The 27,342-nt window shown below is 41.0% G+C and overlaps 1 protein-coding gene across 3 annotated transcripts; it reads right to left on the reverse strand.

Moving 5' to 3' along the window:
* Positions 1–1,656: 1,656 nt before the first annotated feature.
* Positions 1,657–27,119, reverse strand: LOC147027357 (signal transducer and activator of transcription 5B-like). Of its 3 annotated transcripts, none has more exons than XM_085876700.1 (15): positions 24,345–27,119; positions 23,890–24,061; positions 23,166–23,284; positions 22,841–22,995; positions 22,408–22,563; positions 21,372–21,551; positions 19,001–19,088; positions 16,621–16,740; positions 14,374–14,466; positions 14,009–14,218; positions 13,547–13,641; positions 9,132–9,274; positions 8,504–8,656; positions 8,337–8,391; positions 1,657–7,191 (listed from the first exon to the last, which is right to left on the reverse strand). In XM_085876700.1, the coding sequence occupies exons 2-15, from the start codon at positions 24,029–24,031 to the stop codon at positions 7,134–7,136; spliced, it is 1,767 nt and encodes a 588-aa protein (XP_085732826.1). In that variant the 5' UTR covers positions 24,032–24,061; positions 24,345–27,119; the 3' UTR covers positions 1,657–7,133. The 3 variants fall into 3 exon arrangements, with proteins under 3 accessions (XP_085732826.1, XP_085732827.1, XP_085732828.1); XM_085876701.1 differs by having other exon boundaries at positions 25,389–27,118; XM_085876702.1 differs by having other exon boundaries at positions 22,841–22,992; positions 23,890–27,118.
* Between the last annotated feature and the right edge of the window lie 223 nt (positions 27,120–27,342).

Consider the following 27,342-nt stretch of genomic DNA (forward strand, 5'->3'; position numbering starts at 1 on the left):
AAACACTCGCTGCTTGGCCACTGAACAGACCACGGGTGTGTTCCAGTATCAATAAGCTAGCTATCGCTTGCCAAGCCAGCCGTTCCTTATCAAGTGTCGAATGGAATGCTTGCTTGAGTGCTTAAGCCACTTGGCGATCGCTCCACAAGAAACTTGGTAACTGAACGGATCTCAGGTCGATCAGTCTGTTTGTCAATCCTTACGAATGGAATGGAAGTGAAACTTTGCATTTTTAAAATTGATTGTACTTTCTATTCAATGGGGGGTTGACCACACCAGAACGGGACTGCGGGTTTTCAGAAACAAAACGGGTCAAACCCATGAAATCCAAGTCACTTGCCATCTTTGATGATGTATGTACGTGTATGGACATAGCCATACCCTCCCCTGGCATTCCCTCCATCTCCTCTTCCTTCTACTTTCTTCCTCAAGATCTTCTTCTTGTCTATTTCCACTCTCCTGATCTTTCTTGTGACATCATCCATTCTTTTGTCTTTTCACTCATTGTATATGTGCTTGGGGATATGTAATAAATAGATAGCTCCGTCATCTGAAAATCTTCAAATCAAAGTCTCCTTATCACCTCCTCCACGCGTGACATAGACGAATCCAAAAGTTTGGGACTTTTTCTTTGTCTTTCATCTTCTTTTCCAGCTTTTCCACACTTAACACACCTGCATTTTAATGATCATCTCCCATGTTTCAGCTTCTCTGATATTTTGCAAAAGCAAAATCAAACTCGTTTTCACTGCATCAGCCAAACTGGGAATGTGGAGTATTAATTTCCTCCAATGAATAACGACTTCACCTTGACTCGTGAGATAGAGAAAATGCTCAACCCACCTCCATCAGATCAAACTACAGAAGCCAGTAATTGTACACCGCTCCTTCCCAATTCCATATACAGGTGATGCAGACATCATCGCCGGGCGCCGACGGGAGTACTCAGTTTTTACTCCGTTTGTTTGTTACTTGCAAAATCGAAGATTTTTCAAGTATTTTGGTCGATTTTGTTATTCTGTCTGTCTGTCTGTCTGTCTGTCACCTACAGGTCACAATTTTAAACCGATCTTCACAAAACTTCACCACGTGGTAAAGTTTGTCATAAGGAAGAAGCCAATTATTTTTGAGGTCAACATCTACCAAAAGGTCAACATAGGCCAAATGTCAACAACTGAGGTGGTATTTCTGAAATCCTCAATTTTCATTCGATTCACTTGAAATTTGAAGAGGATTTGCATATTGGGCCATTGAATTCAACCACTAATTATTTTTGAGGCCAAATTTGTTTAATGGATTTTGCAAGTGTCGTGCTCTGGACGACGTCTTCTTATTATTTTTTTGTTTTCATGTTTGATTCTTTGTTTGTTTGTCTGGGCAATATCTCAGCCATATGAGGCCAAGAGCAGATATTGAAGTGGATTTGGACAATGAGCTCATTAATTATATGGGATTCAAACCATATCCTCACTTTACCTTCTCAGCACCATGGGCACTCAACATGATTGTAATAATGTGCACTGACCGAGTGTGAGTGATAATAGCTGGGATGTGTTGAAGGTACAAACTCTTCTATGATCAGCAACATGAAAGCTCCATCGTGATTGGCAAAAATCTTTGTGACACGTGATCAGAACCACAGCCAACACACAAACAAAACAAGTCAATTAGTTTTATTCCAAACTTGTAATAAACATAATGATGCAAAAAAGACAAGCATTTCATAATTATGCTTCACAATAGTCATTGACCCATTGTAAATATTTTTAAATACATTCATTGTCTCAACATATGCGGCACAGTAAACTCATGAGCAAATGACACAATCAGAAATCGATTGTTGGAAGATATCGTGGACCCAGTTGCACATTTCTTGTGATTAAATGTTCAGTAACAGTTCTGTGATGAGTGGTGTGAAAAGTGACCTCAGTCTGCTCGAGAGCTTTATAGAATGTACTACAGAGCAAATGCTTATGTCATAACCCAGATATTGTGACTACAAGCTTCTCTAAACAATGCATGAAGCATTAAGAGGGAGTCTTCATGTGAACATACCTGCTGAAGTGCTCTCATGCCTCATTCTCTGTTTCCATTCACACAATCATTTATCATTTAGAGACCAAAAGATCATCGAGATGTCACAAAACATTCAAAAAGTTTCATCATAATCCTAATTATTTTTAAATGCATTATCCCTAATCGCTTGTAACTGCAGCAGTGCATAGATATTTTACTAACAAACCATAAATAGTCTAACTTCATGAACCATTTAATACACACAAAAGTCTCATTATTGAACCGACAAACATTTAACTTAAAAAAGATTCTCATTACACAGATACCTGAGAATATCCTGTATTGTATGCACTAATAAGTGATGCATTGTTCAAAAGTTTTCAAAAGAGTAATAAATTGTTTTAGGAGTTTTTGAAAGAGTCATGCTTTGTTTAAAAAGTTTGGAAAGAATAAAGTAATTTTTGTAAAGTTTTTAAAGCATGATGCTTTTTTTGAAAAATTTCTAAAGAATAGAGTAATGTTTGAAAAGTTTTTAAAGAATGATGCTTTTTTTTGAAAACTTTCTAAAGAATAAAGTAATGTTTGAAAAGTTTTTAAAGAATGATGCTTTGCTTGAAAACTTTCGAAAGAATGAAGTAATGTTTGAAAAGTTTTTAAAGAATGATGCTTTGTTTGAAAATTTTGTAAAGAATAAAGTAATGTTTGAAAAGTTTTTAAAGAATGATGCTTTGTTTGAAAACTTTCGAAAGAATAAAGTAATGTTTGAGTATCCTGTGTTGGAGTGGTGACCTGTCCAGGATTGTGCCCACTAGCACCAGGAGACTGCTTTGGCAGTACTGATATGCTCTGTACAGAGTATAGTCCCAATGGATGGATAGATGCTTTGTTTGAAGACTTTGCAAAAATTTAAGCATTGTTTGAAAAGTTTTTTTTAAAGAATGATGTATTTTACCAACATGATGATATGTTTGACAATTTGAGAAGTTTTTAAAGGCATCATGTTTTGTTTGAGAATTTTTTTGAAAGTCTACATTTGTTTGTAAAGTTTTCAGAGAGTTATGCATTGTCTTTTTATTATTGTTTGGAGGTGGGTGCGATGTTAATTGGAATTAATCCTTAAACTTTATCGCAGCCAAATAGTTATTTTTAATTGAAGTGTAGTTGATATTGAGCAATGCAATGAAAGCCCTTGCATTGGCTAACATTCATGCCTGTTCTAAATGCTCCTGTAGTCTTCAATTGTCAATTTAAGAGCATCAATAACTCACTCTGTGACTTCCAGGCACAGTAGTTGCATGTAATGGGTTTGGACAAAGATAGTTTTGTTGAGAATGTATGGGAATTGAATTAAAATATTCAACAACATAAACGTACAGCATGAAAGCATTGCATTACACACAAGAAAAAAAAATTAATCACATCATGCAGAGTAAACACATCTAATCGATAGTCAAGAACGACAAACATGTGCTGGTTTCTGATTGGATTCTCAGCTAACCCAATCAGACAAGTCATTCCATAATGGTAAAAGTCACAACAAATTGCGAATTGATACGTGACAGTCTATCCACTGAGGCACAGTAACAAATAATAGAGGTGGTATAAAATAACAATGAGGATTCTTTTAGGAAAAGACGTATAATTTTCAGAAAAATTAAAAATACGGGCAAGTATGTCATACATTGAACACTCAGCATGTTTATAACTGAATTGTTTGCGAAACAATAATAAGAATTCCAATAATTTATTAAAGCCTGTATATGCTAGTTAAGCTTCCATTCTGTTTTGAGTTAAACTCCAATTCTGTTCTGTTTTAAGTTAAGCTCCCATTCAAGAGTTAAGCTCCCATTCTGTTTCCCGATTGCGATGCTTGGTTATGTTTTTGGAAAATGGTGGAAAATATGTGATGACAAAGTTTTTCAACTTTAAGTGATTTTTTTATGTTTTTTTCTGAGAACATCAGTAATATGAGGGAATAGCGTCGATCTGAAAAAAAATTCATCCCTTGACATCAGACAGATAATATGCAGGTTTGTCAAGCCGTGAGTAGAAATCTTCATTTAAATATTCACAAAAACTTGCAGCAAGGACAGTTTAAATGATCTGATATATTTTTAAATAAATTAATGACAGAGAAAGAAGCTCAATTGGTCCCAAGGGATGATTCAGAGGTAGCACACTTACATGTGAGCCGTCTTGTCTGGGTTCTACTCCGAACCCGACTCTATAACCTGTCTGATTGGTGCTTTGCAGGCAGGCCGTTGCATCATGAAGTGTGCCATCCCTTGGGTGAACGTTAAGTTACGTGTCCCATCTGCTTGCTAGTTGGTGGATGTTAAACATCCCACGATGTCTTTCCTGAAGAGTAGGCGAGTTACCGCCGGCACGCTGAACAAATTACAAATTCCTGCCAAAATCACCTTCAATCAAACACCAGGCCTGGCAAGCTGATTCGTGAAAAACATGGGCCAAAATCTTTCATTGGGCCAATCCCAGAACAAGGTAGGAATGAGGACATTAAAGGAGTATTTCTACTTGTGAGACGCTCAATTAAATACTGTCTTCTTTGTTTTCTATTGAATGCAGCACAAGGCTGTGGCCAAACATCAATGGCTGAGGGCACTGCTGTGTCGCTAATGCAATGCCCTCTGCTGGTAATTGCAGGAATTGGGAATTTGGCCTGGGTGCTGGCAATGGCTCGCCTACTCTTCATGAAGAATACCATGGGAGCTTGAACGTACACCGACTAAAGCCGGTAGATTGGACTCCAAATTTAATGCCCATCCGAGGAGTATGGCACACACACTGATGATTCACCCTGCCTGTGAAACACTGGGATGACAGTTTTACAGCTGGGCCGAGATTAAAACTCAAGCTGGCTAGTTTAGAGGCAAGTGTGCGTATCCCGAGGTCTTCCTGCCAGCCAATTATACATAGTATGAGGAACAAACCTTGTTGGGAAAAAGAAAAATTTAAGGGACTGTATATTCAGTGTAAATATCAATGAAGGGGTGAGGGGGGAGGGGGAGGGGGATTTCAGCTATTTCCAGCACACTGAACAAATTAGAAATTCCTGCTCTAACTTACAATGAGCATTGCATCAGTGGCACAGCTGCGCCTTCTGAAAATCATACCATCCGCAACCATGTACTGCATAAGCACGAAGAAGAAAAAGAAGTGGGGTCAGGAATCAAACCAGAACAAGAGAGCTCCTGAATAAGTGTGCTTCTACTGAGCTATACTGACAGGCCACATATGAAATAACTGGATAGCCCCAAACAAATCAAACCATGAAAACATCATAAACTTTGTAACAGTTCGTAGTTTTACTTTAAGTTTGTGACGTTGTAGACGAGCACTATTTAAATATACAGTGAGACGTCTGAGCTGAGTCTGCACTCCTTAGTTGGTTATAATAAAGGAACAATTTGCGTCGTATAAAATATTTCAATAGTCAATTCATCTAAATATCAACTTGGTTGGATAATGCCTGGTGTTGGCTTAATGGTTAGGGTGGTGAGCTTGGAATTTGATGGAATTTGAGGATCCTGAGTTCAAATCCCACTTGTCTGTTGAATTTATACCAGGTGGGGTTGACTGCCTGTCATCCTTCCAAGGTCGACAAAATGAGTGCCAGCTTGCTGGTATCCTGTGTCTGAGTGGTGACCCGTCCAAGATTGTGCCCAATAAGCAAGGAGACTGCTTCAGCAGCACCAACGCTCTGAACAGAGTATGGTCTCGATGGATGGATGGATAGATGATTAGGATGTATTTTATCCCCCCAAAAAATCAGATCATTGTATGTCTTATAAAAGCACCAAATGTAAAAACACACACACACACACACACACACACACACACACACACACACACACACACACACACACACACACACACACACACACAAACACACACACACACCTTTGAATGAAACTTTGTAACATCATATAAGATATTGCCTCAAACATAACAAATTCAGTTTAGGGTTCAGGAGCTTGTTTAAAGCACCTTAAATACCAATAGCAAATCGTAGTTATTCAACTAATTTACTCAACAATCTATTTTGTAGCAGAGGTGATGATGTATTATAAAATTAGTTTGGATTTATATAAAAAAATACTATTGTCATATTAAGCACAATGAGCCAATATGTCTGTTTGTACGAGTAAAACAAAGCTTATAGTTAACTCAAACAAACAAGAGTAAACAATATCAGGACATGCAAACATTCTGTTTATCATCGTACCTTGTATTTGTCAACTTACCTTGCACCATGTCCAAAATAATCACTTTCACAAACTTTACTCTAATAGCCTATCGCCTTGGATGCATCTCCACAACATGAGGTCTTTTGATCATTGTCCCTTTGTATTCAGATTCAGTCGAGTGACCAATGACCAGAAATCTTCAGCTCCATCTCCATCACCTGTTGCCTTTACCAAATGGTCTAACGTGCGCCGGGTATGGAGCTGCTCGCCCACGATCCACCATGATCCTTCACCGGTCCATCCATTCCCTAAAAGGCACAGCTTATTCTCCTTCCTTGTTCCTTGTTCTTGGGTTCACTTCACATGAATTGTGCCGTGGCCAAATTGATAGGCCAAATAAATTACACCCGTACATTTTGAACGTAAAAAGACAGTCACGTCCACCATAAAATAAGCAAAGCATTTCCAACTTCCCAAAGTCATTTTAAAATTATCTGCAGGCTGGACACAAATTTGAACTTGCTCATGTTGTGGTCTCCATTTGAACTGACATTGTTGACTAGCCACGGAGATTGAAGGAAGCCGTTCAAGCATGATGGTACGGTGTGCGTGCTCGATGTAAGGCAAGCGTGTCACCCGTCACACAGTCTGTGTGCTGCCCTTCGCGTGAAGACATCATATTCCATTTCACAACAGTCATCTACATGCGAAGTCCTGAGCACAGAAGCGAACTGGTCTTTTGTGCTTGAGAAACCAAAAAAGCTTCCCTTTGACATTGATCACGTGTACTTAAAAAAGTACATTCCAGTGGGTTTTCATGTTATTCCTCCCTCATCACAGCCTCCTCCAGTCTTGCCAAAGAAGGACAACATTCCAAGCCCTGGGATGCAGCTATACCTTATAGCCGACTCATTGCTGCGGACGGATAGGGTCAGGCAGCTCCAGTGGTGGTGCTGTGTTGACGAGCCTGGATTGGGGTGAGAAAAAAATAAATAAATCAAAAGGAAGATAATGTAGTCAAACTTCCTGACAGTGAAACAACTACCTTGGAACTTGATGCAACGTGATGGTAGCTCAATCCAATCACACCAGGTAATGGTCCGATACAATGCTGCCCAACATAGATATCGCTGCAGCAGGTATTCCTAAACTGCCATAAAGGGAGGCCCTGAGGCCAACCAGTGATGTCGTTGCTGCATAACGGTGAAAAGGTCCCCATCGGCCATTCCTCAAAGATGCTTATCATCTCATTCTATTGTGACTCCTGACACACTAGATGTAGGTGCCCTTTTGAACCCATTTATTCCAATACCAAACTACCTTGAGTTTTTTTTTTTTTTTTACATCTGGTCTCGCACTGGCCACGGCATCTTGGGTGGAGAGCGTGGCCTCCCTGAGACTGATAACCCTCCCGGTTGAAACTGAGCTGTTGATAAACTTCAGCACATACCGTCGGCATACTTTGATTCCTTATCAATATCATGGATAACTGAGTGCTGTGACCGCAGTGACTTTTGTTCTACATTTCATGTGGTTACGCCAACTTGTTTAATAAATAAAAACCTCTTAAAATCACAAAACAAAATATATCCTCAAGGTCACGCGCACGTGTGTGTGTGTGTGTGTGTGTGTGTGTGTGTGTGTGTGTGTGTGTGTGTGTGTGTGTGTGTGTGTGTGTGTGTGTGTGTGTGTGTGTGTGTGTTCATATTCGACTCATGACAGCCCAGATTCTAAACTTTTGGAGGCCTTACTTGTCGCAGTCGAACTACCATTTTGCTATCAGATTGTTGGTTGTAATCCAGCTGGCCAATTTAAATGCTCTTCAGGAAGAGGATAATCTGCCTGTCCCACATGGTCAAGACTACAAGTAACACCAATCCAAACTTCACTGTTTATTCGTAATGTCCTCCAGGCAACTCAGGATGGGCTCAAAAGTGCCGCACAAAACCCTGTAACCACTTGGAAAAAAAAAAGACCTTCCCAAACCTCCTTCATGTAAGCCAGCTTCTTTTGGGGTGGGGCAATCTCAATGTAAAACAACAACACAGCACAGTGATTGTAAAAAGCAAGAGAACACCTGGACACAGGTAAGGGTGACATGGGGACACTCACCCAGTAACCACAGCTCGAATCATCGCCCTGACATAGCCGTTGCTGATGGTTGCAGCTGTAAGAGGTAAAGGTGAAACAAAAATTTGAGCTTGATTTCACTTTTATTAGTAAAAGAATAAAACTTTACAGGGAGGCACACGGTACAAAGTATGACTGAGTAGACTCACGCGGGGGAGAGTAGTAAGCGCCAAAAACCTCCGCCTTCGTCTGGGACGGATACAACAGCTTGAGGTTTTCGAAGTCCCGCAGGCGGTCGGGCAGAGAGAGGATGTTGAGGTCCTTGGATGTGAAAGGTTGAACGTTCCACACAGCACGTTCTCCTAGAAAAAAAAACACGTCTCCATTATGGTGATTTCATGTACCATCGCAGTTGGGGAAAATGACCACCAACCGCCGCCTGGCAGTCAACACCTTTGCAATCAGCCTGCCTTATTGGCCAAGATCACTAATCAATTCAGCAAGCCAAAAAAAATCCGACATGCCTGGATCTCATCACACCAGACTTTGGATAGTCTGCAAACTGCCCAGGTTTCAGTTGGTCCAACAATATCCTTGGCAGCTGGGCTTGGTTGTGATCATCTCTGGAATATTTCTGGTCATCCCCATTTGGTAGTTCCATAACTGGTCGTTCAATGCACTTTGAAACTTGAGCACTACCTTGTAATAATAAATTACAACCCATGCCAGAAGGAGTTCCTTTCTGAACAACCAGTTTTTAAAATATACATGATGTGCTCCAGACACCAAACTACCAGCAGGGGGTGCATGCGGATCTGAGAATGTGCAAACACTCACCATTCCTACCGGGAACCTCAGCGACCCAGGCGAAGGTAAGGCCGCCTATCTCCGAGTCACTGAATCGCAGCAAGAACGAACCGCTTGGTTGTCCAAGCAGCAGATCCTGTGCCTCTCTTTTTCCAATGAAACCCAAGATGGCCCTTTAGGAATGCAGGTACGGTGGAGGAAATATTAGGACAAATCATATTCCTTATAGCTTGGTTATTTCACGAGCTCTTTATTGAGACAACACTATAAAGTGAAACTAATTAGACTCCATTCCTCCGAACATGAGGCTGGCAGGATGGCCTACAAAAGGTGGTGTCCATGCTCGCCTCCAAGCTGTCGAGCCTGGGTTTGAATCCTGACACAGCTATCGACTGTCATTCCGGTGTTTCACAGACGGGGTGATTGATCAATGTATATGCCATCCCTCGGATGGACTTTCAACTGGGAATCTCCTTTGCCGGCATTGGTTGGTGGACGTTACTGTATGCAAATGAGGTATTATATCTGACTATTTCATTTCCAATTAATTTGTAAAAAAAATTCTCAAACCACGTTTTCGTTTTGTCATTATGGGGTATTTTATGTAGGTCGGTGACAAATATCTAAATTTAATCCATTTTAAATTCAGGCTGCAACACAACAAAATGTGAAAACGTCAAGGGGTGTGAATACTTTGTGAAAGCAATAATATATATATATATATATATATATATATATATATATATATATATATATATATATATATATATATATATATAATTTTGAAGAAGAAAGGTGCTTCCAACCAAAAGTAAACTAGATCCACTCTGCTTATTTTGGTAATAAGGAAGAGCAGATCCAGTCCCAGGTGATGTTTCGCCACTTCCCAGTGAGCTTCGTCAGGACAATGGACCCTGCGTCTCACCTGTGTCTGCTTGAATTCCCGATGCGACCACTAATTTCCCCTCGTGTGCCAGTGTGCAAGGTCAATGGAGGAGCGTTTTTCCTTAGCCAAACCTCAAGCAAATAAACGTAAAATCACATCTTCGATGGTCTGCTCTGCTCTTTACATTATATTACTTTCTCGTGATCACGAGCTGGCTTTTTGAATACCCCCCCCCCTCCCCACACCCACACCCCACTTCCCAATTCAAGAGTAATACCATGCAGTATATCATATATCCTCCAAAGTCATGAGAAACCTTTTACAAGTATTATTGTGCATACATTGGAAAAAGGGGATAATGTATTCATTACATCAACAAACATGGTGGAATTTTTGACCACAAATTTGTACACACCCCAGTTCACTACCGTTATTTCCTACAGCTACATTTAGTCCTACTTTCTCTGAATGTTATTTCCTTTCTGTCCCAAGTACACCCTTCCCCCCCCCCCCACACCTCCTTACCCTCCCTCCACTTCGAAATCGATGAGAGATTTGCTTTTTACATAATATGCACTAAGAGTAAGAGGTGTCGTGAGTATTGAGGTTGAATACCACTGTAGTATGTAACTGATCTTCAGAGCATTCGCTCAACTCGCATGTAGCCTGCGGCTGCTGGTTGCATCATTGCTCAGAGAGCGGCTGTACTGCTGATGCAGTGACTCCTGTACATTAAAGCAGGAATTTGACATTTTGCCAGGTTGCCGGCGCCCTTTGTGAAGGACACAGTGTCCTTCGGTGAATACCTAATAAGTAGAGTCGATCGAGTTTACTTTTGGTTGGAAGCACCTTTCTTCTTCAAAATTATATATATATATATATATATATATATATATATATATATATATATATATATATATACATATATGATTGCTTTCATAAAGTATTCACACCCCATGACCTTTTCACATTTTGTTGTGTTGCAGCCTGAATTTAAAATGGATTAAATTTAAATATTTGTCACCGACCTACATAAAATACCCCATAATGACAAAATGAAAACATGGTTTGAGAATTTTTTTACAAATTAATTGGAAATGAAATACTCGGATATAATACCTCATTTGCATACAGTGAGTGTTCAACCTCTTGAGTCAATACTTTGTAGAAGCGCCTTTAGCAGTGATCACAGTTTCGAGCCTTCTTGAGTATGTCTGTATCAGCTTTGCACATCTGGATTTGGGGATTTTCTCCCATTCTTCCTTACAGATTTTCTCAAGCTCTGTCAAGTTGGATGGGGAGTGTCGGTGAACAGCAATCTTCAAGTCTTTCCACAGATTCTAATTGGGATTGAAGTCTGGGCTTTGGCCGGGCCACTCGAGGGCTTTCACGTTCTTGTTCCAAACCCATTGCAGTGTTGCGTTGGCTGGATTGTTGGGATCATGGTCCTGTTGGGATGTAAATCTTCGCCACGGTCTCAGGTCTTTTGGACTCTGAAGCAGGTTCTCCTCAAGGATGTGCCTGCATTTGGCTCCATTCATTGTTCCCTCGATCCTGACAAGTCTCCCTTTCCCTGCAGCTGAATAAGCATCCCCATAGCACGATGTTGCCACGACTTTGCTTCACGGTAGGGATGGTGTGAGATGGGTGATGAGCTGTGCTCTGTTTCCGTCAGACGTAGCGCTTTGTATTTGGGCCAAAGAGTTCAATTTTCATCTCATCAAACCACAGAATCTTTTGCCTCATGCTCTCAAAGCCTTTCACCTGCCTTTTTAGAACTCCAGGTGTGCTGTCATTTGCCTTTTTCTCAGGAGGGGCTTCCGTCTGGCTACTCTCCAATAAAGCCTCGATTTGTGAAGTGCCGCAGAGATTGTTGTCCTTCCGGCAGGTTCTCCCATCTCGGCCAAGGAACTCTGTAGTTCTGTCAAAGTGGTCATTGGGTTATTGGTCAGCTCCCTGACCAAGATCCTTCTTGCCCGGTTGCTCAGGTTGGTGAGACGACCATCTCTAGGAAGAGTCTGGGTAGTTCCATATTCTTTCTATTTCCAAATGATGACGGAAAACGGTTTGTCTGTCCGTTTATCTGTCTGTCCGTCACTATTTTTCTCAGCGATGGCCAAGCGGATCTCCGTCACACTTTCAGAGGTTCATCAGTGAGTGCCAGGGGGCAGCACCGGGCAACGCCGGGTACCCATTCTCGTTTTGAAATAAAATAAAAACTAATTTGAAACAAAAACTAAAGCTACCACTGCAGCAAAAAAAGATTAAGTACAGCACAACATGTGGTGAGTTCCAGAGAAAGACACATGGATTGTTAACAGGAATAATTTAACATAATAATAGCATGATACATGAGTCATGGGGATTCATATAAGGCCTTTTTTTTGTTTTTTACACCATAGATTCGATATCTATGACACAATGACCCAGGGCAGGATGGTGGAAGCAGGAAGTATATTCCATACAAGATAAGGGATCATTTCTTAAAAGGCCCCACTGAAGCTGTCGACGCTGGCTTGATTTGAAAGTGATGAACGGCGTGGTGGAAACGGAGGTTTCGACTTGCAAAGGCTTCCCATAGCTGACTGTCATCGCCATGCTTTCCACGTTTGTCGCACTGCTCGAGCTCATCATAGCAAAATGCCTTCCAAACAATCCCAGACAACTCTTTACATGGATCATGCTCGGTCATTTGCAGGAAAAGAAGATACATATCATCATTACAATTTGATCTGCTGAAATTCCTTCTCGTCTGCTTCCTTTGCTGCAAAAAGCTTTGGATCGGTCTTTTTGGTTCTCCCTTCTGAGCGCATGTTTCGTGATGCTCGGATGCCAGGTTCAAATCCCATACTCAATGTTGATTTGTCATCATCCACTTCTTTTCCTACATGTCATCATCGTGGTTGCCCTTCATAGCCAAAGATGACCGTACACGCGTGTCATGCAAGCAACCTGGAAATGTGAATGTTTGGAGAGCATAAGCTGCTGCCCAGACGACAACCGCACTCTGTGATAGCGAGCGGTGTAACCTCGAGCCAAGTAACTTCCAAGAAGACCAGACCACATGCTATCTCCGGTCCAGACAGGAATTATTAATTTGTTCAAGGTGCCTGCGATGACTCGTCTACTTTCCGTGAGAGACACTGTGGGATTTTTAACCTCTATCAATGGCCGCTGCTGACAGACCGGTCCTCCGGCTTCATGCCCATCCAATGTACGTCACACACGTTGATGCCTCACCCTGTATCTGAAACACCAGGATCACAGTTTATCAGTTTATAACTGGGTCAGGATTCGAACCCAGGCTTAACAGCTCAAAAGCAAGTGTGTACACCTTTGAGTCTATGCTATCCTGCTGGCCCTTTCCCTAAATGTAATATGTGGACAGCTCATCCATTAGTCTTATATTCTGCAGAAGAAAAGCTCGTTGGGGAACTTCATTCCTGCATGAGGTTTCATTTTCACCAAAAAAACAACAAACCACATCCACAGAAGCGTAAAACCCCCACTTCAGGAGAAAGATACTGAGCAAAGAGGATGTCGTGACAATACAACTTACCCATCATTCCAATGAACCTTCAAATGCTTTTTCGTGAGCTCAATGACTCCATCAAACCACTGCCAGAAAGTGAAGTTTCGACCAGGCAGGTTTTCCTGAATCCAGGGTGGAAGACAGACGCATTTTTGGGATGGTTCTGTGCCTTAGGGTAAAAGACCTCATGCAAGCACAACCCAATGATTGCTCGGACGTGTTGCATGATTACTTTATTAACCGCCATCATTCAATCTCCTTTCACTCCTCAAATAAAATAAAAAAAATTAATAATTTGACGTCAGTTGTTACCAAATTGCTACTCGTGTTACATCTCAAGGTATCGCTACAGGTATATGATGCCACATACAGGTATTTCTTCACATAAAGGGCCAGGTTTAAAGGTACAAAACATAGATACAATTGCAGCACTCAATCAGAGTGGCCATGTTGGATGATCTTTTGTGACATCATAAGGAAATTACATACCCGGTTGAATTGCGCCCAAGATATGCTGCTGTTGTTGTAGTCCCCGGAGGTTGGCGGTCGCACATGGCTGAAAGCCTTACGTGCGAGGTAGGCCAGACTGCTTTCAGACAATCCCACCAAGCTTTGTATCTCAGCCTGAAACTTGGTGCTGAGAACGGAAGCCAGCTCCCACCAGGCCACTTTCTCAGGTACCTGGAAGGGTAGCCTGCCCTGCGCACAAACACCCGTTCGTTAGAGGACAAGCCGTGGAAGAACTGCACTGCTCAGCCCCATGTTTGGTGACACTGGAACGGCTCACGCGTATATCTTGAGCGAAAGAGAAAAGATGCGCAAAGCACAAGGTGAAGGTAATGGAAGCATCTTACTGGCTCCGCGAAAGCGTTGTCCCAAAGGATGGTAGCCGTGGCGTTGTTCTCCTGACTGCCATGCACCGTCACCACGACCGGTAGGGAAAGGGCCTGAGAAGATGAACACATTCATAACCCAGGAAGTTGGTCTCTTCTACAATATTTATAATATATAAGCTTTTTTTTTTTTTTTAAATGTAAGTTTGACTGGGGATAGGCCACAATTTGGCGGCAATCTCATGTTGTTGGAGGTAAATGTCACCAAAGTGACCTTTTGGAATGAACGGGAAAAAGAAGAACTTTACTCCACAAGTGTTTCCTGGTTCAAAAGGCTGCAGCAAGTAATTTCCAGCCTTGACTGTGCTGGCCATTCATGGATTTAATCAGGCGCCGTCCTCTCGTGAAGTTGACAACCTCTGGTTGACCACACAACCATGATCTCTCCTCATGGTATTTTTTCATGATTTACACAATAAAAACTTACACCTGAAGCCAAAATTCCCCGAGGCTCATTTCACATTTCCCGTTAGAGATTCTGAGGCATTGGGATTTTAAAAATTATTTATTTAGTTTGGGAGGGGAATCATTTTACATATGGAGAGGGGATGCGAGTGGGGGAGGTGGCGGGTTGGGGTGGGGTCGAGTAATTAATGGAGATAATGTACTGGAAGATTGATGCATGAACATTGTTCATTAACAAAGAATAACTATTTTATGATTTACAAGGAACTTCAAACACAGGAGGAGGTCATTTGGCCCTTCAGGTCTTTATATACCCGCCATGATGTTGAACACCGGTGATAACTCTTTCACTCATGATTACAATTAGCTGTACAACAATAACGTTTAAAGTCTTGAGGGAGTTAAACACATATCCCAAGCTTGAGCCATAATTGAACCTTTTATCATCGTTTTCATGCATTGGAGCTCTAACACCTGATCATCCTGGCCTTGAATATTAAAGTTTCTCCAAAATACTGGAGTATTTTTAAAATATACTTTTGCAAGAAATGCTCTTGGCTAATGCTTGAGGGTAAAGTAATAGTTTACTGGGATTTCTAGCTTTATAATTACTTAATAATAATAATACCATTCCTTTAGTGCCATAAAGGCATATAGGGCTGCTGAGGCTGTTTCATTTGCAAGGAGTACAGTTCTGGACGGATCGCCACTCCGACACAGATTACCCCCAAATGGTTATTGCCCCCAGTAAGCTGGTACTCATTTCACTAACCTCAGAAAGATGACAGGCTGAGTCAGCCCCACCTGGTGTTAATTCAACGAAAACAGGGACTCAAACTCAGGACCTTAAGATCCCAAGCCAGCCATCTTAACTGCTAAGCAATACCAGGCTCTTATAATCAGTTAAAGCAGTCAAAATAAACTTAATCTCTGGGGTTCAACGTGGGTTCGCTCGACTTCTCAGGAAGCAAAAAGCAAAGTGTGATTTATGAAGAAACAAATATGTTATCAACAAAACACCGATGGCATGTAATAGCACCGTTTGAATCAGATACAATGCTTGATTCAATTGAAACACAGGTAAGCTAAAGTGTTTTGTGGTTTCAGGAAGGTGCCCTGGATGTGGTGTGGGATGCGTGATAAGACTGCCTCTCCACCGACAGCAGAGAAACTTTTCATTGTAACGACTCCATGAGAAACCACATTTGATTCCAAGCATGGCGCGGGGTATACCATACATTAACCACTTTCCTTTACCCAATTTTAACACCACCGTGTTCAAAGTAGAAATGAGCGTCCTTCTGGTGCACAAGCAAAGTGTTGGATTTTCTGTAACATTATTCAATGAAAAACGATCTTGGGGTCTCTTTCAGAAATTAAAAACAACACATTATGTTTACGATGGGAATAGAAAGATTACCCACTATGTTTCAAATAAGAAAAGAGAGATTAGCGGATATGTTTCAAATAAAAAGAGAAAGATTACTGGGTATGTTTCAAATACGCATACAGAGATTGCCAGGTATGTTTTATATAAATATTTAGGGGTTTTTGGTTTCTCTGTGGTTAAGTAATCTCCCACTTGTGGGATTTTGCCATTATACAGAGAAAAAACGAGTTTGCTGATGTGAAAAGCGTTGAAATTATCATTTGTCTTACCATATTTGAGACAAATCTTATAAAAGGTGCAAATGCGAGTACTACTGAACAACAACAGCAACTTTGGCCCTTTTTGGACCACATTATATTAGTACAAGTAGTGCTTGCATGATATAGATTACACTTGAAAACCCTGTGTCTCACCCGCACGGAAATTGGTGCTTCACCCTCCAGGTTGAGCTGCGTCTGGAAGAGCAGAGCAAATTTCTCCTCCGTTACCGACTCTACGCCACGCCGGTCTGAGCGGCGTATCTTGCGCAGCGACTGCAGTGCAGTGTACCACGTACCAGTAGGTAAAAGAGAAACTTGTGAAGAACGAGGAGAAAACATTTCCTATGCTCATTTTCATCAAGCACAGAGAAGGATTAGAAGATTGTGGTTGGAAAGATGACGCAACTTTTCTACCAAATATTATGGTTCATTCACATGTTCCAAGTGATGGCAGGAATGTGGTACTATACTGTAGATGTAAACTTCTTTGGGAGATGTGCTTATTCATCATAGATACAATGGAGTAGTAGTGCAGTAGCAATGCAGTAACAATGGAGTAACAATGGAGTTAAAATATCATTACATTTGAGTTGCAAGAGAGTAATAATGGAGTAACAATGTCGTTACAATGAAGTTACAATGGAGTTATAATATAATTACATTGGAGTAACAATGGAGTAACAATGGAATAACAATGCAGTAACAATGGAGTAAGAATAAAGTGAAAATGGAGTAACAATGGAGCAACAATGGAGCAACAATGGAGCAACAATGGAGCAACAATGGAGCAACAATGGAGCAACCATGGAGCAACAGTGGAGCAGCAATAGAGAAACAATACAGTAACAATGGAGTAACAATATAGGTAAAGTGGAGTAACAATATTCATGGGGCAACTTAGCGAAATATAGCATAACAATTGTGCATTTTGTGAGGAAAGCACCCAATTTGGCACACTAGTAGCCAATCATGTTATGAACAGATTTGGATATTGGGCCATCTCAAATTCAGCCGCTGATTGCTGTGGCAGCCATTTTCCACTGCCATCAAAAATTTAGAGATGGCCAATATCCAAATCTGTTCATAATATGATAGGCGACTAGTGTGCCTAATTTGGTGCCTTCCTCACAAAATGCACAATTGTTATGCTAAGTTGCCCCACTATATAGTTAAAATGGAGTAACAATATAATTAAAATGGAGCAACAATGGAACAACAACGGAGTAACAATGTCATTAAAATGGAGTAACAATGGAGTAACAATATAGTAACAATGGCGTAACAATGGAGCGAACAATATAGCAAACAATGTGGCAAACAATGGAGCAACAATGGGACAAACAATAGAGCAAACAATGGAGAAAAAATACAGTAACAATGGAGGAACAATATAGTTAAAATGGAACAACAATGGAGTAACAATGGGTTATAATGTAATTACATTGGAGTAACAACAGAGTAACAATGGAGTAACAATGGAGTAATAATGCAATAACAATGGAGTAATAATATAGTTCCAAGAGAGTAAAAATGGAGCAACAATGGAGCAACAATGGAGAAACAATAGAGTAACAATGGAGTAACAATATAGTTAAAATGGAGCAACAATGGAGCAACACTGGAATAACAATGGAGAAACAATACAGTAGCAATGGAGTAACAATATAGTTGAAATGGAGTAACAATGGAGCAACAATGGAGTAACAATGGAGTAACAATGGAGTAACAATAGAGTAACAATGGAGTAACAATGGAGTAACAATGGAGTAACAATGGAGAAACAATGGAGAAACAATGGAGAAACAATACAGTAACAATGGAGTAATAATATAGTTAAAATGGAGCAACAATGGAGCAACAATGGAATAACAATGGAGAAACAATGGCGAAACAATGCAGAAACAATGCAGAAACAATGGAGTAACAATATAGTTAAAATGGAGCAACAATCGAACACCAATGGAACAACAATGGAACAACAATGTAGCAACAATGAAATAACAACGGAGTAACAATATAGTTAAAATGGAGTTACAATGGAGTAACAATGGAACAAACAATATAGCAAACAATGGGGCAAACAAGAGAGCAAATAATTGAGCAACAATGGAGCAAACAATGGAGCAAACAATGGAGAAAGCAATGGAGAAAACAATGGAGAAAGCAATGGAGAAAGCAATTGAGCAAATAATGGAGCAATAATGAGGCAACAATGGAGTAACAATGGAGTGCAGAGAGATAACATCATCAATGGAATAACAATAAAGTAGCAATGCATGAACAATGGTTTAACAATGGAGCAATAATCAAAACACTTCACAGCTTCCAGAATGTGTAAGTAATCACTCCAACAACTGTGGAGGGATTTGTACATGCAATTTTACCAATTAAATGTAATATTCTCAATAATCCTTAAGCTCATATCAAAATAAGATTACAATCCTTATTTTGGGGGATTTGGCTTAATGTGTGAATATTACACCTTTGGATCCAACTCTCAAACTGAGGCATATCATGTTCTCCATATACACACCATGTTTTTAAAGTTGGTCAACAACACATTGTTTGTCTGTTGACGTTCCATCGAGGCACAGCTGTTCGCGATCTCTCCGATGCTCTCACTGGAAATACAGTGTGATCGCACACAGCATGCTCAGTCCACATTGTATCCATGTTATCCTCAATCTCAAGCAAGTGGGATTTTAGAGAATACTATGAGGGCAGTTCAAGGTTCAGGTGAAATTTTTATTGTGGAACATTTACAATATTGCAATTATATTGTTGAACTTGAGCAGGATATACAGCAAGTGACATCATTGGTGGTCAAAGCTTTATGGGTAAAACCAAGATGGCAGTCAATAGAGTCACTTGTTCTGTTAAACTGATGTGCATCGATTATTATGCTCCTTGTGAAGGAGACAATCAAAAAGTTTAAATTGATGGGACACTGCCTGGACTATTTGGTGATGGAGGTCCTTTACATATATTTATGTTTAAACGGTGCCAGGTGTTCAAAGATGGTCATGTATTGGTGAGTGACCATGATCATTCCCACATTAAACCAACTGCCGTCACTCAAGAACAAAGAATTACAGGACAATCACTAGATGATGAAATGTGAAATTTCATAAGAAGTGGATGTCCTTCCTTGGTAAATCTGATACTCTCACAGCATATAAGGCCTTTGTGCATCACTCATTAACAGAGTACTCAGTATCCCCGATGAACCGGTGTATCAATAGAGTACTGGCTCTATCCTACAAGCTGGTTTCTCAATAGAGTACTAGCTCAACCCTACGAGCTGGTTCCCCATGAGCTGGTTTCTCAATGGAGTACCTGCTCTACCCTATGAGCTGGTTCCTCAATAGAGCTCTTGCTCCACCTTATGAGCTGGTTTCCAATGAGCAGGTTCCTCAATGGTGTACTGGCTCTACCCTATGAGCTAGTTCCCTATGAACTGGTTTGTGTGCAGATGGCATCAAGGCACCACCACATCGATGGAACAAGTGTTTATGGGTCGCACAGATTATCTGGAGAAATCGGTGAAGTTTCATCAATCGCTCTTTTATTTTTTTTAGTTGTTGAATAAAAAGTCAATGTGAACCTTGAACCATTTTCATATAGAGTTATTGTAATTACAAAGGTAAAACGAAGGTGTTTACAGTGGTGGGATAAAGGAACTCGTCATTTAGTAATGCAAAACAGAACTGTAACCAAATATTCATCTTTTGTTTCCTACTGGAATCCTTTGTGTTCTTGTCTATGCGTATATATATATATATATATATATATATATATATATATATATATATATATATATATATATATATATATATATATATATATATATATATATATATATATATATATATATATATACACACAGTGTGATATTTTTGAAGTACTGAAGAGGCAAAAACAACAAAACAGCAACTTCAAATTGGTCATTCATTAATTCAAGTGATTGTAATCCCACATGACCATGATTGGAGACATCCTTCCTCACTTTGCTCCTTGGTGGTGTTTAAATGAAGTCGTTTAAATGGTAATCTGGAGGCAAGTGGAAATTTTAAAGTAGAAATACATGATGAAAGCTCATGTTTAAAATGAGGGCTTGTTTGCTCTGCCTTTTGGGTTAATGTCGTGGGTAATCCAAGGTCTGCTCAAACTCTCGAAAGATCTATCAATTCGGATTATAGAGGTCGGTTCAGTCGAGGATTTCTTCCTCCTAAATTTCTTTCCAATGGTTGGTCATTGAACTTGACATCACTGAAGACATGTTGGGGTCTAAATATCAATAATTTATACTCATGCAATGTAGAGTATTAAAAAAGCACATAGACCTCACAAAAAGCCTTGCATTTTAAACATTTTGGTCTTTCTGTGATGTATTTCTGACACGTGATGTGACGAAGGCAGAGTGTATGTCAAAAACTCAAGTTTTAAAATGCCAGGTTGAACACTTCCCGATAGAGGTTGTTATATTTTGGGTGGGGTCTCTTTTTATCCCTTTATCTCCTTTATCTCTTTCCCCATTTATCCACCTAAACCCCCCCCCCCCCCCAAATCTCTCTCTCTCTCTCTCTCTCTCTCTCTCTCTCTCTCTCTCTCTCTCTCTCTCTCTCTCTCTCTCTCTCTCTCTCTCTCTCTCTCTCTCTCTCTCTCTCTCTCTCTCTCTCTCTCTCTCTCTCTCTCTCTCTCTCTCTCTCTCTCTCTCTCTCTCTCTCTCTCTATCTCTCTCTCTCTCTCTCTCTCTTCTCTCTCTCTCTCTCTCTCTCTCTCTCTCTCTCTCTCTCTCTCTCTCTCTCTCACACACATCTACCTCCCTTCATGTCCCACTCACTTTCCCTCCCTCCTTCTCCCTCCTCCCTCCATTTCCCTCCCTCCCTCCATCCATGTCTTACTTGGGGCCGAGCTGCCCATTGAGAAGAGCACGCGCTTGCCACTCGCTGATGATCGATGCCCGTACTTGTGGCTGAGCCAGGGTGGTCCCCAACTGGTTCCCCAGGAGGAGACGAAGGCAGGTGTAAAAGCGTGTTTGAGTTTTCAGCACTTGTGGTGGTTGCTTCTCAATCACCAATGATCTGTGAGGCACAGGACTCAAGCATCACTACAGATTTGAGATATCAATGGTTCTGTTTTGTTTGTGAATATCTCCTTTCATGTTAGGAGATATTCCATTTCAAAAAAATATTAAAAACCCTAAAAAATAAAATGATTTATGGATGCTGATTATAGTGATTGTTTATAATAAGTAACATTTCTGCAAAGCTTTGTGCTAATTTCATGTTGTAACAAAAACAGTATTAAAACAAGAAAGCAAACATGACGTAGGCGAATAAACGAATAAATGAAACATCACTAAGCTGACACAAAAGAATAAAAAAATGAATAAGAAAGAAAGTTGAAAACAAATCACGAAAAGAAGATAAAATAAGTTCTCAACAAGGCGAAAAATTAAACTGAGAAACAATATCACATCTTCGTTTTCGTGATATGCCCAAGAATGTGATATTCCATCTTTCTGCCTCACTCTCACTCCATTGGTAAATCCTTTGGGACATTTATGAGACCATTACTCCAGTCTGTCTCTATTAACGACTTGTAGGCCTCGCGAAACAATTCCCTTTATCTTTTTTTCTGCTGGTTTGGACATGTGGTCCGTGATGATTGCATTCCCAGAGGCAAAGGGAAGAAGTGTCACCGAGAGAGTCATTGATGAAACATCTTCCGTAAAACTGTTCAACATGAAATCTGCATACACTGCCTTTCTTCAAGGAAGCTCAAGCATTCTTTGCCCGAAAACGTCATCGGTTGCTCTGTTGCAAATGCATTTAAAGGTTTTGGTCTCTCTCACGGTCTATTGGCAATCGACACACGACCCCACACTGGTACGACTGATACTGTATTCCAACCGTGTATGTGTGCGTCTCATGGGACCTGGATAGGAGTGTGTTGAGAAGTTCTCGAAGTACAGCAATCAAGCCTCGGACACCCTCTTGGCAGGGAACACCTCCAGGCATCTGCTGTTCAAAGATCTCGAGCCGCCTGGCCTGTTGCCCGAACTGCACCAATATGTCTGCCAGGCTAGAAAACCTGCCACCAAAAGAGCACAGAAGAGGTAGTTCAGGGTGTATTTCCTACCTCTCTCTGTTCCACCACTGACACAGCAGGGAATCTTCATTTCAATCTCCCTCTCCAAGTCACCATATTTTAAAAGTATTCATTCCATAACAGTATCAAAATGCTGAAATAACCACCATGTCATTGTGAAGAGTGTATAGTCCAGAAAGGATACCCCAAAGTCTCTTTTTAGCTGGAAAGGGTGATGGCTGGGTTTGAAGTACAAGGTAATAAGTAATTAAAATCTCACCAGGTCTGCAGCATGTCCAGGCTGCCCTCATGTGGTCCACCATTCCCAGCCAACTGCTGCCTCCGCTGCCATGATGCCAACTCGTCATCCAGCAGAGAATTGAGGGTACGGCGAGTTAGCTGGCACGTCACCTGGAGCTTCTCAAGCACCGCCTGCTTGAAGATCCCATCACCCCAAAGATCATCTGTACATGACATTAACTTTGTGATATAATTGCATATCAATATTTACTACTATTACTATTATATACCTCATGTTTAACCCTGGCTGGTAGTCTATGCTAATGCCCTGTTGAAACTCTTCCCTCTAATTATCATGAACTGACCATGCGAAGTTGCAGTAAAGAAGGAAGTCCGTGAAGCAGAGAAGCTTCAATGTCTGCAAGTCTCTGTTGCAGCCGCGCAACCTCTGTCGGTCCGAGCTGTCCCAACTGGCTGAGCTGGGCTGTGTAAGATTAAAAAAAAATGAAAATGGAGAACCCCATAAAGGATGAAGCCAATTAAATCATGTCTCCATGACAACCATCAAATCTAACAGCAAGAAGAAACAAAAAAGTAGCAGATCTTTTTTGTTTTGTACACATTGTCGAGGCTCATATGAGAGCTAACACACAGAACGCACAACAAGGGTGGGGGGCAGGAAACAAGAAGGGTGGGAGAGGGAAGGACAAAACAGTGGGGACCAGAGACATTCGGACATCTGTGGAAGGGAGAGGGATGGGAGAGGGTACACATAGAAAACAAGATGGACACCATAGGGACTTTCAGGTCCTAACATGACAGGGAATTTTCAGGAAAGAAAGCAGGGAATTTGAAGGAGGTGGGTTTTGGGTGGATTAATGGGGGTAGGAAAGATCGTGGTTTTGGATGTGGGAAGACAAGATGGTGGTGAACGGCTGTTTTGAAGACCTGGAGGGAAGAGTGGGATTGAAGAGAGTGCGGGAGTTTGTTTCAAAGGCAGGAAAAAAAAAAAGAGGGATGAAAGAGTGAAGGTGAGATCAAGTAGTTACAGACAATCCCAGCAAAATTGACAAACTACGACGTCCTCACCCTGTATGGAGAAACGTTCTTGATATTGAATCGCCACAAGCTCATGACTCTGCTGGAGCCTCTGCATGTCGTCCTCAATCTGCAACCTCCAGCGAGTGAGCTCTTCCAAGGCTTGCTCCATCTCGTAACTCCCCGGTGCCATACTAGCTGGTCACGGCAGAGTTTGTCCACACTGTGTGGTGTGAACCTCCAATCAAGATATAAACCAACAAACATCCTCCATGTGAATGAAAATTAAATGCACTCTACTTTGATCGTTCTTTTCCTCCGTACATTTACTCCTCCAACTTTATGATGAGCAGAAACAGACTCGAATCAACCTTCAAGTGGTTCAACCAACACATCAAAAAGGATGGTTAAACAATAGCTAATCATCACATTCTTAAACAATCGATTACTATTGATAAATCAATGCTGTTAGGAGGAAAGTGGTGACCATAACTTCCATTACTTACTTCAATCAAAACGTTGCAAGCTCTTGCTATTGCGACCACTCGACGACTTATGCCTGGTTGATCGATGTGATCAGGCAGTTTTCATCCTCCCGAGGCCCGAACCCTGGCCTATTCTTTTGTAGGAACCGTCCAACGTACATCTCAGACTGTTGTCCCCCTTTGTGTAGGTTTAAGCTAACAATGAGAAACACCTACAGTACTCCTGGTTTGAGAAACAAAAATTCTAAACAAGAATTTACACTTGTGTGAAAATCCCAAACGCCCACTTTCATAAAAGGACAAAAAGTTTGCTTAACGCTAATTCCGAGGTGGTCATTGGGGTTTTCCTGTTAGCGTGGGTTACTAAGCGACACATCAAAGTAGAAAATGTTCTTCACGCGCTTCCCTTCGTCAGTTTCCTGCCACTTGCCCTATGGATCTTGATAGCTCTTGAATAAGTCATCATGAAGCCACTCATCGAGAGGTCATTGCGGACGTGATGCTTCGACACATGTGCTTACACCTTTTTTTTTGTATACAAAGTATAGGCCCTTGGAAGAGTGAGGAGACAGAGGATAGAAGGCAACACACTGATAGTGGGGACAACAGGTGGATATGACAGGGGTATCAATGACTAGGATCAGAGTAAAGAGGGAAGGAAACAGAACAACCTGAAAAGATGGCCAAGGGTAGTAAAGGGAAGCATTGATTTAACATTTAAAAAAAAATATATAAATATTGTTCAACATTTGCAACAAACATGGTCCTGTAGCCTTAACTACCATCGTTCGTGCACGATGACCTAACTTTGAGATCGTGGGCTTGAAGTACAAACTGTAAACTGTAAACTTTCAAAATGACCTAAAGTCATCATGACCTGATGAAACTAACACAGACTATTAATGATGCCAACACCTAAAAGATAGAAGGTGTGAAAAGGAGCCTGCATGGGCCATACCTGCTTGTAGTCTCCTGAAGAGAAATAGGAAGAAAGCTCAAAATCATCTTCGACAAGTAATACAAATTTGGGGGTTTAGGAAGGTCCAAGAAAAAGCCATGACTTACAGATCCCGCTGCTAATATCCCAGCATGTCCAAAAACGCCAGAGCACGTTTGCGCACCTCGACGTCCCACAGGTAGACGAGAGTCCGACGAAACGATCCAATGTGCAGGAGTGATATCCCACGGCTGTGCGTGCTCCAGACCAATAGCTTGAACTGAATCCACATACCTCCCACACCCTCACCCCTCCCCCCTCCTCAATGCGGTTCCATGAGGCGGTTCACCAGTCAATGTGCCGTGCTGCCCCCCACGAGTGACGTACATGCGTCCTCTCGCCTCTTTGTGCTTATGCCGTATGGAGGACTTTATCTTCTTCGAAAAAAAAAGAGAACAGCCGAACAACGTGGCCTCGCCCAATCGGCACATTCTATTTTCAGCCCGCTCTGACGCAAGCAGACATTGATGACGTGTTACCACTGATGGGGGGCCTCAAAACAGGGCTCCAGGTGCACCTGCTTCGCAGAGAACTCGTGAAATTTCTACATATCGTTCGCCTTCTTTTGTGTACTTTCACTTTTCACTTCCCTTCCCTTTCTTTTGACTCTTCATTAATCCCATTACAGCCCCCATTTCCCAGAACCCACAAATATTCTTTCTCAAAACACTTTCTGAGTTTCTCAAAAAGCACACCTTCGAGAGAGACCAGTGGTCGAACATCAAGGTGTTAAAATAAAATAGGGGCGACCGTTCCATCAAATTGTTCTGAGATATCACTTATGATGAAAAATTTAATCAAAAACTAATTTGTCGAGTTGTTATCAATCATTGGTGCCATTTGTACGTAAGGCTCAGGATTTAGCGATCACCTGATGGCCAATTTCCAGAACACCTGGCATAAGAAGAAAAACTGTTAATTTTCACAAAATTCTTGTTATAGTTTAGTTATTTTTTTAATACAAAGTCGAGGCTCGTGGAGGAGCGAGACCGGAGAAAAGAATCAGGACGCAACGGACAAAAGGAACAGCAGAAGGAGAGGGCGAAACACCAACAAACAAAGAGAGAAAGAGACTTCGAAGATGAGGGATGTGGGAAGAATGAGGATGAGGAGAGGACAAGGTGTGGACAAGTTCGACACACAAGTAAACTCTCAGGAAAGAAAGACTGGAAAGGTGGAAGGAGGCAGGGCTTGAGGATGGTTAACGGGGGTAGAAAAGATCATGGTTTTCGATGGGGATGATCAAAGTTGGTGGTGAACAGTTGTCTTGAAAGCCTGGAGGGAAAAACGACATTTATGAGAACGTGGAAGTTCATTGGAGAAACTCAGTGTTTGAGTCCATAAATCACCAAACATTACTATTGTGATTAGGGGTTATTGGGGTTGGGGTTGGGGGGGGGGTAATCTTAGACTTTTGTAAAAAAATGAAATATTTACAAAAACGACTTAAAAAAAAAATCTACAGCACAGTTTGTCCAAAGTCTATTCAAGTTTGAAAAATCGATCTTTATGAGTTTTGAACAGAATTTGACGCCCAAGGTGCAACATGAGTCAAAATTCCCCCCAAAATTACCACAAGTCGCACTTGTTCTCACGCACACACACAAACACACAACACCCGCAGTTTCCGATAGGCATCGTATTGTAAAGATACAATTGTGTTATTAATAGGGGGGGTCTGTATCCCCCCCACCTCACTTTAACTTCCCTGCCTACTCACCCATACATATAATATTACAATCCCACTACACAATCTGCAATATATAGGCTTTGGATAACAACTGATAGGTTCAATATATATATATATATATATATATATATATATATATATATATATATATATATATATATATATATATATATATATATATATATATATATATATATATATGTGAGTGTCCTCCTCTTATCCCTCTTCTCGCCCCACCCTTCCACCTTAAAGTTACCGTTATATCGTTTTGCAACCTTTCTCCGCATCACAAACAACACAGTAGCTATGCAGTGAAACCGCACGTTGAGTTG

This window comes from Eptatretus burgeri, chromosome 4 (genome assembly GCF_056783735.1).
Source record: "Eptatretus burgeri isolate ZD-2024b chromosome 4, Ebu_testis_v1, whole genome shotgun sequence".
NCBI lineage: Eukaryota > Metazoa > Chordata > Myxini > Myxiniformes > Myxinidae > Eptatretus > Eptatretus burgeri.